This window comes from Labeo rohita, unplaced genomic scaffold (genome assembly GCF_022985175.1).
Source record: "Labeo rohita strain BAU-BD-2019 unplaced genomic scaffold, IGBB_LRoh.1.0 scaffold_1499, whole genome shotgun sequence".
NCBI classification, from domain to species: domain Eukaryota; kingdom Metazoa; phylum Chordata; class Actinopteri; order Cypriniformes; family Cyprinidae; genus Labeo; species Labeo rohita.
The window spans coordinates 3,932-17,500 of record NW_026127669.1 but is presented as its reverse complement, the minus strand read 5'-3'; the positions used below and the strand labels follow the sequence as shown (position 1 = coordinate 17,500).

Genomic DNA, 13,569 nt, shown 5'->3' with positions numbered 1-13,569 from the left:
CTATACATGTATCTGTAACTATCACATAACTGTATGTGTGAACATAAGCTTGTGCATATGTACTTGGCAGTCAGTCGTAATCACAAAAAATGATCATACCTCTCTTTCCTTCAATGCTGGGTCTGCTGGAAGTGTACCAGGGTTGGGGCCATTCATGAATTGAATTGAGAATGAATGGTAAATTCCAATTCACTTCCTGGAATGGAATTGGAATTGGAATTGCATGCAGCTGACAGGAAATGGAATTGGAATTGAATTGGAATGTCAGGAAACAGAATTGAAATCAAATAAATTCCACTAAATTCCACTTGAGATATTTAGGCCTGAGAGATGCAATCTTAGCGATGACAAATTTCAGGAAATGATGATAATTTGATGCAATAAAAAGTGAATGAAATACATGAATGAACATGACTCTTTTTTTTGTGAGTTGAGACATATATTATGTGGTAATCATATATTGAATGTATAGTACATCCAGAAACTTATCACCACTGTCATTCAATTATTAAATCATAATGTACAGTTCTCATTTTTATTTACTTGCAACTCTATTTCATACATTACTTGGTATTTGTAAAGCATCATAAATAAAGTTCAAATGTATGTCTCTAAATGCAATCACAAATAAATGCTCAGAAACAACAATAAACAGAATTCCACTTCCTGTAATTCCAATTCAGTTCCAACTCTGTTTCCTGTAATTGTTGTTGAATTCCAATTCCAATTCCATTTCCTTCTTTGAATTGGAATTGTTGAGTTCATTCCTGAATTGACCCCAACCCTGAAGTGTACTGTCATCATCTTCACATACAGTGTGCTGTGGTGACGATACTTTAGTGGACTCTGAAAGTAGAAATAAAGGCAGTCTGATCATTGACAAATCACTGCATAAAGCAGACTATTAATCATTTTGGTTTGTTTTAGTATTTATTTTTATAAGTGCTGTTCAAGTAATGGAGGTTAAAGAACGACGGTTTAAAAGTACTGTAAATTCCAAATAAATAAATAAATAAAAGTGTCATTATTTTTAGGCTTTAGTTTCATAAATAAAGGCCGTGCCTCAATCTAAAGATGTGCTTTTTTTTGACAAGTATTAATAGTATTTTTAGCAATAGTACTTTCAGATAGTTATTGTAATTATCAGCATATGAGGCTAAATCAAGCACATAAGATGCATGTATACAGAGTGAAAGCAAAGAGAACACAGATTTAGCAACAAAACCATAGCGGCACTGACACTTCTATGTCAATTTTCTGGGATTAAAGGCATATTTTAAATACATATATAACACACTTGATTCCTAATACTGTTAACTTACCTGAATGATCCACAGCTATGTTGTTTTGTTTAGTTGTTCATGAGTCCCTTGTTTGTCCTGAACAGTTAAACTGCTGCTGTTCTTCAGAAAAATTCTTCAGCTCCCACTAATTCTTTCCAACTTTTTTTGTTGTATTTGTATTTGCAGAAGTTATTTTGTTGTAACTTCTGAAGGGCAGTACTAACTAACTAACTAACTAACTAACTAACTAAATAAATAAATAAATATAAATAATTGGGTCTCATTCATGAAACACGAGCAGAACAAATTGTGTAAATTGTTCGTAAAGCTGTTCTGACGTAAATTTTGGAATTCATGAAAATGTTCGTATTTTCAAAATGTTATTTGGTACGAAAAAAAACATACACCTGCTCCCTACCACGTGTAAATAGTGCGTAAAACATTCCATGTTCTTTTGTGTTTGAATGTTTGGAATTCATTAACATACACGCTTAAAGTGTATATTGCAGGTTAAAAATGTTTTCCAAATAAACATATATCCTTGTATGAAAATACCAGAGATGCTCACAAGTCTCTGAGCTAGAGTCCAAGTCAAGTCTCAAGTCTCTTTATTATATTAAGTCTCTGGTTATAATAAGTGTTGCATCATGTACAGCGACCCATCCAACACTGCATAGCTATATATAAGGAATTCAAAGCATGTAATATGTTATAATGACTCCCTTTTTCTATTAGCATACAGTATCAGCTTTGATTTTGGTATATAATCAGTGTAAACAGGCTATTGCAACATGACAAAAAACACCAAGAATGCTTTACTTTTAAGTTAATGTTAAATGGTTTAAATAACTGCCAGCAGGTGGCGGCAAGAGACTGATTTACTTACTGAATCACATCATTCATTTGATTCGTTCGAACTGCTGCTTCATTTAAGAATAAAGAATGACTGTCTTTATGAATGGGAAATTGAATCATTTCACTAGATTCGTTTTAAAAACGAGTTCATTCTTAAACGAAACACCGCTGTGTTTGAATGGAGATGCGCAGCGGCTCAGTTGTGACTTGTTTCAGACTACTTTTGACGACGAAATAGAGCAAAATCAGGCAATAGTGTTACAGTCAGACAATGTAAGTCACTTAATAATAACATCTTGTTTATTTAACTGCTGTATTAAATCAGCATCTCATTTACAAACTCCCTTAAAATTAGTAAAAGCTTAGTTCGCGATATCACAAAGCTCTATTATAATCAACGACGCTGTCTATACTGTCACTAATCAGTCTCTTATTTACACTCTCTCTATGTAACACTCTACACTCTACACACACTCTACACTTTATGAAAGGATTCGTAAAATGTATGTGATACATTACTGAACGTTGCAAAAACACGTAGAAACCTTTAAATCTCCCCTGTGCGCAAACACAAATATGCTGATCGGGTCAGTCGCACATGATGCTCGTTTTTTTTTCATTGTCCTCTCATGTGTGGCGGCCGCGCCTAAAATAAAAAATGTGTGGCCGCGCCCGCGCGCAGCAGATACACTTCACGTGTTACATGGGCAGGATATAGGTAACGGAGGGAGGGGAATAACAGCGAGCTCATCAGTTGTTTCCTAAAAATAAACATTGTTCACGAGTCCCGCAGCTCGAGTCCGAGTCGAGTCTGAAGTCTTTCGAGGACGAGTCTCAAGTCGAGTCTCAAGTCACTGTGTGTGCGACTTAAGTCGCACTCGAGTCCGAGTCTCAAACTCGAGTCCCCATCACTGGAAAATACCATATGAATCGTTAATGCAGGATTTGAAAATGTTTTACAAGACGCAAGGGCACAAATTTAGAAGAAAAAGTGACGATTTCCTTGACCGTTCTCAAAAAGCGCTTTTTTTTAACACCGCGTCATATGACGTCACGAGAGGGAGTCGTTTGCTGTGATCTATTGGTTTTCACTAGGAGCGTCTTGAGTCAGTGTGTTTTCTGTAGTTATTTCTTTATTTCTATTGATTATCGTCATGGTAAATTATTGTGTTTTTGGAAGTTGCCCAAACTCCAACCTGTCAGGACATCAAGTCCACAGGTTTGCTAACAAGAAAAAGGACGGCGCTATCGTCCGTGCCTGTGTGCGTGTGTGACGGGCTGAAGAGACGCGCCTTTACTAATGCATTTGCTTAGAAAAACGCGGTGGTGTGTAGCGTTCAATTTACACCGAAGGATTATTGTCCCGGCTGTATGATGTTCAACATGGTGCTCTTCGTTCGGTGCACACAGCACCTTCATCGGGTCCGCCGTCAGCCTGTGGTTCATCCGGATCCGTCAAAGATGCAGCTCGACGAAAACATGAACTGTGCACCGTAAGTCTTGTTTTTTTTATTATTATTAGTGGCAGTATTTTTATAACATGTATTAACTACCAAATCAGTGAACATAATTATTTAATGATGAGACGCAACAAGATATGTATAAGTTGTTGTAAAGCACCGCGGCTAGCTTATAAGCATTAGCAATATAATAAAACCGTGTAAAAACGTTACTATTTAAGAAGGCGTAACTGGTAAGTTAACTTCAGTTTGGTAATATTGTAACCATCAGGTGTAGTTACAGTTTACTGACATTGTTTGCACAACTAATTGGTAATTTAATGTCATGTGGTGTGTTTATAAGGCTTTGGGAGACATTGCAAGACATGACTGTGTGTGAAGATCTGAAGCAGTGGATCCAGCTGTTAATAACCACCTCTACTGGACTGCAGCTTACACTCCTACTGGAGATGCAGATGTGATGGAGGCCAAGTGGAAAAGCCTGGTCAGCAATGAATGATAGTGGAATACTGCAGGTCACCAAAGGCTCTATGAGAACGCAACACTTTCTTGTCTTCCTCTACACCTGCTCCCCGTTCCAGATCCCTCCAGAGGATCAACAAGATGAAGCTGTTGGCGTGTATCATTCACAGCATTCACAATTTAACATGTTAACAACACATTAGTGTGATACCCACACTGAAAGATTGTTAAATGTTTTTAAATGGGTCAGATGGTATATTTTTGTTTCAGTAGTATATGTTTGGTACATCTACATTTGTTATATGTATGTGTGTGTGTGTGTATATTAACAGTTGCAATGTTGTGTTTTGAGTTAGGTATTAACAGTGCTATGAAACAATATTTATGATTTAGTGCTGTATAAATAAAACTGAATTGAATTAACCATAAATGCAGATCTGCTTGATATGTATGTGATGTGAACTTCATAAACAGGTTTTTATACAGTAAGACAATTTGTGATTGTGATTATTGTTTATTGATTGTCATCAAAATGGGGCCATTCAAAACCTTTATAAAGTCGCTCTTCCTCTGTAAACTGTCTACTCATGACTGACACAACACATGAAGGTAAGGGTTTCTCACACAAGAATATAATGAAACACAAACGTGTTTATCCCCCTCTCTCTCTTTCCTGCTTTGATGAGAAACCGCTATATCACATGACATTAGTGTCGGATATTAACGAGTTTGACGCGCTTGATTAATGATTATTAGTTTCTGTTATGGGTAAGTATATCAATACTCGTCGATGACCAATATTAGTTTGCTTTAGCCTGATTACATATCGTTTGCTAACGTGTGTATCGTTATATCTAAGCTAACACTGGTCTCTCACCAAAACATCTTCCCTGTTTTCCTCACACCACAACTCAGTTCGTCTCATCTGACCGTTGTTCTGTCTAATCCTGGCCTGTCCCTGCTCTCTTGGCCACGTAGCAGACTCATAATTGTATGTGTGGTCCGTCATACGAGTGTAAATAAACATTTAAAATGTCCTCCGCGTCTGAAAGATCATTGCGATCCATTGTTTTTCTATTGTTTACATTGACCGCACTCCTTCTCGTTACGTCACTTCCGGTTTTGGCGGTTTTCAGATGCGGAGCTAAAAATTCTCTCAAAAAAACGACTCCAGAAGCCTTAATATTGTATTTTAAAGTATAATTTCAAGAAAATCCAGTTCCTACATTATTTTTCTATATATCAACTCACTGGGCTCGCTAACCTGGAATATGAACTTTAACTATCAAATTGGACGTTTACGAAGCGTTTGCGAATCTGGAGGAGAGTTTTCGGGAAGGTCTGTTTTACGTGCAAATTACTCAGAATGTACTCATATTTACGCAAGTTTCATGAATGAGGCCCAATGTGTCTTCAGAATAATCTGCCTTTCCATGAACTTCTCTCTGCTTGTAAGGGTATTGCATTTTAAACTGGAAATAAATAATTCCAAGTAATTTACCAACCCATAGAAAACAACCAAATTTTCTAAGAAGCATTTGATAAAAAGAAATGGAAACATACATTACAAAACATAAGATTTGTAACAATTTGACAATGCAGCTGTTATATTTCAGACTGGCATTATTAGACTCCTCTAAATCACTGTCCAATGTAATTTTCTCTTGAGGCAAAACACACAGAAATTCACCATTTAAAACATAATGTAATAAATGTCTGCAATTCTAAAGCATTCCCAAAATCTGGCCCTGTATTGGAGTGTTTGTGAACCACCGATTGCAGAATAAAAATAAAGAACACATTTAATATCTCCAAGTTGAGAGAGAGGTTGCATTTACACCGCGAAGCTTAATGCACAGATCTGATATCTGCATTTACATGAATCCCCACCCAAACTGAATGATTCCATTGGTGACCGATTTCTGCAACACCGTTGACCCTCGGGTTTTGAACAGCCGTATTTAAAATTATTTATAGAATTCGCATGGAGCGGCTCTTTGACTCGAACACACAGCAGATGTGATTATCCTGATTATACCATGATCACGTGTCAGTATGGACAAGATAAAGCTTTAATGTTTGTAGTGCAAAATTTGACTGAGCGGATACAACAACATTAGTTTACACAAGTTACTTTATCTGTAGGTTGTTAGATCTTCTGAAGTGAAGTAATGTAGTGTGATAAGCAAAGATATTTTTTTTTTATTAAATTATCAAAGCAAGGTTTTGTGCTCCTGAATGTTTGTGTGCACGCAAAATCTTACCTCTTATCTCTTGCCTTTCTGCCACAATAAAATAACCAGATTTTTTGTGAAATTGCACACAGGCACTAAAAATCAGACACCAAGAAAAGTTATTTTTGTGGGCAAACATGACGCCCTCATATTGTGATGCCTTGAATTTCCAATGGAAACTGAATTTATGTTTAGACACAGGTCAAATATCCAGATATCGGATATACAGGGTGGTCCATTTATATGGATACACCTTAATAAAATGGGAATGGTTGGTGATATTAACGTCCTGTTTGTGGCACATTATAAGTGGTCAGAAACTTGTAAATAACTCATGAAAGAATAAAGTTACATTAAAACCAAGCACACCATTGTTTTTCTTGTGAAATTCCCAATAAGTTTGATGTGTGATGTATCCATATAAATGGCCCACCCTGTATATCGATTTTAAATTGAAATTGAATTGAATTGAAAAAAATAATAAAAAATCTGATCTTGTGCGAATGTTAGCATGTACTTGTGTGTAACAATATCCAATCCATGTTATGGGAGTAAAAGAATCTGACTTTTGTTGAGAGATAATTTTTTAAATATTTGTAGAGTGGTTCTGGATCTGTGTCAGATAAATCAAGATCTCCACCTGTAAAACCTGTAAAGTCCTTTTTCCAAGTGCCAGAAGAATTCTGCTCATTTTCATCATCCAGTTGAAGAGAAAACCAAGTTGTGTAGCTCCTGCAGGTCCAGAGCAGTTCTCTACAGCTGTTACAATCTCCTCATCCATACATGAAAACTATAAAGATGACATAAACTAGTTAGAAACCATTACTTGTAGACCAGGTCCTCACTATGCTAAACCGTGTATGTATATAATTAGGGGTGCAACTGATCGCGGTTGATCCGTGCGGGTCACGACCCACGGTTCAGATCACACGACCCGCAGATTAACTCATTTTTAAAACTTGTAGATTATATTATATTAGCGGGGCGGCCCGCCTGCCCCCAACGGTAGCCCCCGTCCCCCTTGAAGGTCAAGTAAACTTTATTTTCTATATAGCGGCAGATCACGACAGACGTCATTTAAGGTTACCTTTCCTATAGAACAGGTCTATACCTTGTTCTTTTATTAAACAAATGAAATAGCCTTATGTTACTTATCTTATTTACACAACGGCATGTCATTTTCTCTCTCTGATGTTACGTTACATGGTCACACGTCAACAGTTTCTCCTCTGCTAAAACGCGGACGGGGTCGTGGAGTCCATTCATGAAATTGAATGGCACAGAATTCGATTAATAAACCAAAAGTTGGTCTCTCACTTAATTCGAATCGCGATATGGACTAGTGTCTGTGAATATTAAAACGCAAGAAGACGGTTTAAATATGAATCCTCCATGTTCCTCTTGGCTCTGTGTGAATGAATGGCGGAGACGCGCCTTTGTTTACTACACAAATACTGAAGCACACGTGACTCTCGCGGTGATTTTCGGCCTCTGCGTCTCATTATATGACGACATAAACACATAAACGTAATCTCCAGAACTGCTGTGAGAGTCACTTTATGTAAATTTTACTGGTTCATTTGAGAAAATTAGCATCATATCATACTGTATACACACAAAAACTAACCGGCAACCTGTCAAAATAAAAGTAATGTTTAACGTAACAGAAATGTATTAGTCTTGTATTACTTTTGCACAGTATAATGTAGGTGTTTAAATATTCCTATTACTGGCAAATGTAAATAAAACAATTAAATGCAAAAATTATAATAATAACAGAAATGTTTGTTTGGCAGCAAATAAAAGGGTTTACATTTAATTTCATTGAAAATAAATAAATGTTTAATGCCTGTATTTGATCATCAGAAAAATTAAAACAAGAATTTCTGAAAGAAAAAAAAAAAAAAAGATTGTAGGGCCCTATTGTTTAAAATGTTGAAATTGAGATTTTTCGACTTATTTTTCGCTAAAAAAAATGTTTATTATTACACAGAGAGTAATGTAGCAAAAAAAAAGTACCGTGCTGTACTGTACCGTCCCCGCCCAAATTAGCAAATTACATTTGACCCTTTTTTGCTGATCCAAAAAATGGTCCAATCCTTGAGTCAAAAACCATGAATGATCCGAACCGTGAGTTTTGTAATCCGTTGCACCACTAATAATAATAATAATAATAATAATAATAATAATAAAAACCATTTGCCTTCAATACTAAAAAAACTAATGAATAAATACATAAACATATACACGACAAATACGCTGTTTTACTTTAAAACTGAAAATAACTAAAATGTGCACTTACCTCATCAGTATGTTGTGTAGCTCCTGCAGGTCCAGAGCAGTTCTCTACAGCTGTCAACATCAACATCTGTGCACAAAGGTTATAATAAAATTATACAAATATAAGTTAGAAACCATTACTTATAGACCGGGTCCCCACTACACTAAACTGTACAGTGTGTGTATTTATACAATGGGTTTCTTATGACTTTCTATTAACATTACAGGACCCCACAATGTTACACCAGAAACAGTGTGTAAGTGCTGCAGTTAGACTTCAAGACTGTTAATAAAATAATAATAATAATAATAATAATAATAATAATAACAAGAATCACAATAATAATATTAATAGGTGTTTGACTTCAAGACTGAAGAAGAGAAATAAAATAAATAAAATTATGTTTTGCCAAACAGTTAAAACAAAAAGACAAAAACTACAACATGAATACAAAGACGATTTCTACGTGTAAATTTTAAAAACCTACCAGCACTTCTTATTTTGCCAGGTAGTCAAAGATAAAGACCGTATTTTGATAGATGTGTCTTCTTTTTCTTCTTCAATTTCATTCAAAATCATTTCTCCTTTATATTTAACAACAACATCTGCTTTATTAAGAGGCAAACACTCCACAACCTGAAAAAAAAAATGTAGTAGATATTACAACAGCTTTTGTAACCAATTAACAAATACTAAATGGTTAGACCACTACATATTTTATATACAGTCTAACCACAGAATATAAATTATGACCAATGAATCACCATGACAAGTCTTCCTTCATGATTACTGTATAAAGATTTTAAAAAATATATATTTACAAAAACTGCATTCACAAATTATGTGTAACTACTAAAACTTTTAAGAGCTGAGGATAACTACAAAGAAAATGTAGAATTACGTCTGCTTTATGTACATGTATATTTTTTTATGTATTTGTATTTATATATATATATATATATATATATATATATATATAGTTGTAGTGTATGATTGTTAATCCAAACTAAAACAATTTTAAGAATTAGAACTTTTTTTATTTTATTTTTATTTTATTATATTTACTTATTTATTCATTTAAAATTTCTATATTTGACCCTTGTAGAAATAACTAAAAATACACTGTATGGGTCAAAATGATGATTTTTCTTTTATGCCAAAAATCATTAGGATCAGTTATGTTTTAGGACTAGGTGAAACAATCCCATTTTTAGGACCTGAGGTATGAGTGGCGACAATGCATCCATCGATGAAATTTCCTTACTATGATGGTGATTGAGTGGAATAAGAATGGGGGTTTTTGCTTCATCGGGGTCATCAGGTGGGCACCCTCCTTCTCTGGCGTTTCGATGATAGGCCCACGACACCTCCAGAGGGCTCATCGGCATCACCTGGCGTCCCAGGTGTGCCCCCCCTCTGCTTTCAACCCCTCAATGACTCAGGTAATATTAGGGGCCCAGTTGGAGTCTCCCCTTTTCACCCAGAGCCATCGACTTGCTTCTTCTGCTGCACCTGATAGGGCTTTGATGGTTCGGCGTAAGGTTTGACCTTGCACTCCCAATTCCTTAAGCAGCCTGATAGTTGACTTGCCCACGAAGCCTCTGCAGCCGACTTCCACTGGGCAGACCTTGGATTTCCATCCGCGTTGCTCAGCATCAGCTGCCAGCTCTGTGTACTTAAGGCTTTTGCGCTCAAATGCCTCCTCCACAGCATCCTCCCAGGGAACGGTAAGCTCTATTATATACACAGTGTGGAGAGAGGAGGACCAGAGCACAAGGTCTGGTCTAAGGTTTGTTGTGGCGATCTCAGAAGGAAAATGAAGTCTTTGGTTCAGATCTACCACCAACTTCCAGTCTCGAGCCCTACCAAGCTGGCCAACGTCCGATATTGTTTGGACTTTGGCTGTTTTTGTACCTTCTCGGGTGAACTCTCTTGCGTATGAGGGATGAAATGATGAAGGAGGCAGGGAATTGATCTTTAACCGTCTGGACTCCAAGGTAGCTGCTAGGCATTTCAAGACATGGTTGTGCCTCCAGGTATAGCGGCCTTGTGACAAGCTTGTCTTACATCCAATCAGAATGTGTTTTAGGTTTGCAGGGGATGGACAGAGGGGACATGTCGGGTCTTCCCCATACCATTGGTTGAGATTTGAGGGGGAAGGCAGGACATCATACGTTGCACGTAGGATAAAGCTGATATGAAATGCTTCCATGCCCATCAACTCCCTCCAGGATATCTTTCTCCTCTCAACTCCCTCCCATCTCGTCCATTGTCCTTGCTTGGCTTGTGAGATAGCCTTTACACACCTTGTTGCCTGTTCGTGCCGACGCACCTCCTCCACAACCAGCTGTCGGCGTTGAGCTGGAGCTGCCCTTTGCCACGATGGTCTACTGCCTCCAAGGCCAAGGCCTCCTCTCCCCTGTTGCACGTTACCAATGATGTCTCTGTGCCTGAGGTCTGACTTTGCCTGGTGAGTAGCTGCCGCTGGATTCCATTTTCTTCCAGTCACCAGTGTAGGGGCTGATCTTGAAACACTTGGGTCACAGGACTCTGTTAGTGTCATTTCCAGCCTTACTTTGGAACACTTAAACTCTTCTGCAAGGCTGGAGACGGGAATCTCCAGGATGCCTCTTCCATACAATCCGATGTTAGTAAAGCATCTGGGGAGTCCCAGCCACTTTTTGGCAAATGAGCTAATCACCCTCTCCAGCTTTTCTACCTTTGATATTGGGACCTCATAGATGGTAAGAGGCCACATCAGCCTGGGTAATAGCCCAAATTGAAGGCACCACAACTTTAGCCTACCAGGGAGCTTGGTCTTGTTAATACTCTCAAGGCCACATATGGTGTCCTTCATAAGCTGATCAACTTGCTCTGTGTCCTTGAGGGTGGCATGATACCAACGTCCAAGACTCTTAACTGGCTTCTCTGCCACTGTTGGTATGGGCTCCTTACCCACATAGAACCGTTGTTCTGATAACTTCCCCTTGACGACTGAGACGCTCCTAGACTTGCTTGGCTTTATTTCCATCCGGGCCCACTGGATGTTCTCCTGTAGCTTATTCAACAACCGCCTAGCACAAGCCTTGGTTGTGGTAAGGATGGTCATATCATCCATATAAGCTCTGATGGGAGGGAGACGAAGACCAGATTTAAGCTTCTGACCTCCTACTACCCACCGAGATGCTCGGATGATGACCTCCATAGCCATCGTGAATGCTAGAGGTGAGATAGTACATCCCGCCATTATTCCTATTTCCACTCGTTGCCATGCTGTAGTACACTCATCAGTTGTCAGGCATAGTTGTAGATCTTGAAAATAAGACTTAACAAGGCGGGTGATTACTTCCGGGACGCTGAAATAGTGGAATGCAGTCCACAGAAGATTGTGAGGAACTGATCCGAAGGCGTTTGCAAGATCCAAGAACACGACATGGAGATCTCTTCCATCCTTTTTGGCTGATTGGATTTGATTCCATATCATGTTTAAATGCTCTAAGCATCCAGAGAAGCCTGGAATCCCTGCTTTCTGTACCATAGTATCAATGAAGTGGTTCTTTTCCAGGTACGCTGTCAGCCTGTGAGCCACTACACTGAAAAAGATTTTGCCTTCGATGTTCAGGAGGCTGATTTGACGAAACTGGCTGATGTCCACAGAATCCTTTTCCTTCGGGATTAGGATGCCTCCTGCTCTCCTCCATGCAGTTGGAATTGCTTGTTTCTGCCACACTACTTTCATCAGCCTCCATAGGAAGCGTAATACATCTGGTGTGTTCTTATAAACTCGATATGGGACTCCATTGGGCCCAGGGGAGGATGCAGCCCTAGCCCGCTGTGAACTTTTTTTATTTTATTTTTATTTTATTATATTTACTTATTTATTCATTTAAAATTTCTATATTTGACCCTTGTAGAAATAACTAAAAATACACTGTATGGGTCAAAATGATGATTTTTCTTTTATTGGCTGATTATCATTTGAAAATATGTTTTATAAAGGATTAAATGGATGTAAAATAATGAAACATCTGTGATAACTGTGAATTTACTGAAATATCATAGTAAATCTACGGTGACCTACCTTTATATTCGGTTTTGTGTTGATCCTCCAGTGCGTCAGTATCGTCTGCGTCATTGATAACGTGCTGCTCCGCCTTTTTTACAGGTTTGGATCCTCCGTGTCTCGGGACCAGGCCGCGTCACCGGCGCTCGATTCAGCGTCGCCCCGGGACACACGATCGTCACTCCGGCCTCTTAATCGCGCGTCACGTGGTGCCGGAGATTTATCAAGTTAGCATAATATTTTCCTGTTGCAAACACGTTAAGTTACGTGCAGACAAGCAGTTAAAGTTTATTGGTGATTTCTGCATATTTTTTTTTAAAACTAATTAAAACACACAGACATCTCATTAAAAAAATCAGTAACTACGTTTCATATATTTCACAAAGGATTAAACTATACTGTCACACACACACACACACACACAGAAATACAAACACACACACACACACACACACACACACACACACACACACACACACACACACACACACACACACACACAGAGAAATACAAAGACACACACACACACACACACACACACACACACACACACACACACACACACACACACACACACACACACACACACACACACACACACACACACACACACACACACACACACACACACACACACACACACACACACACACACACACACACACACCACACACACACACACACACACACACACACACACACACACACACACACACACACACACACACACACACACACACACACACACACACACACACACACACACACACACACACACACACACACACACACACACACACACACACACACACACACACACACACACACACACACACACACACACAGAGAAACACACACACACACACACGTGGAACACAACCAGAAGAAAAACTGCACACAACATATCACAACACCCCACAACACCTTTTAC

General features: G+C 38.3%; 1 protein-coding gene across 1 annotated transcript; it reads right to left on the bottom strand.

The window, feature by feature from the left end:
* Nucleotides 1-9,997: 9,997 nt before the first annotated feature.
* Nucleotides 9,998-12,710, bottom strand: LOC127158422 (uncharacterized). The gene is made up of 2 exons (XM_051101550.1): nt 12,657-12,710; nt 9,998-12,407 (listed from the first exon to the last, which is right to left on the bottom strand). The coding sequence occupies exons 1-2, from the start codon at nt 12,708-12,710 to the stop codon at nt 10,014-10,016; spliced, it is 2,448 nt and encodes an 815-aa protein (XP_050957507.1). The 3' UTR covers nt 9,998-10,013.
* Nucleotides 12,711-13,569: the final 859 nt, after the last annotated feature.

What these genes read in the sequence shown, in the direction of transcription:
- LOC127158422 (XM_051101550.1), bottom strand. Translation starts at nt 12,710, where the DNA reads ATGACGCAGACGATACTGACGCACTGGAGGATCAACACAAAACCGAAT. An exon ending in ACACAAAACCGAATATAAAG is followed by an intron (nt 12,408 to 12,656) that starts GTAGGTCACCGT and finishes AAAAGTTCACAG; the next exon opens with CGGGCTAGGGCTGCATCCTC.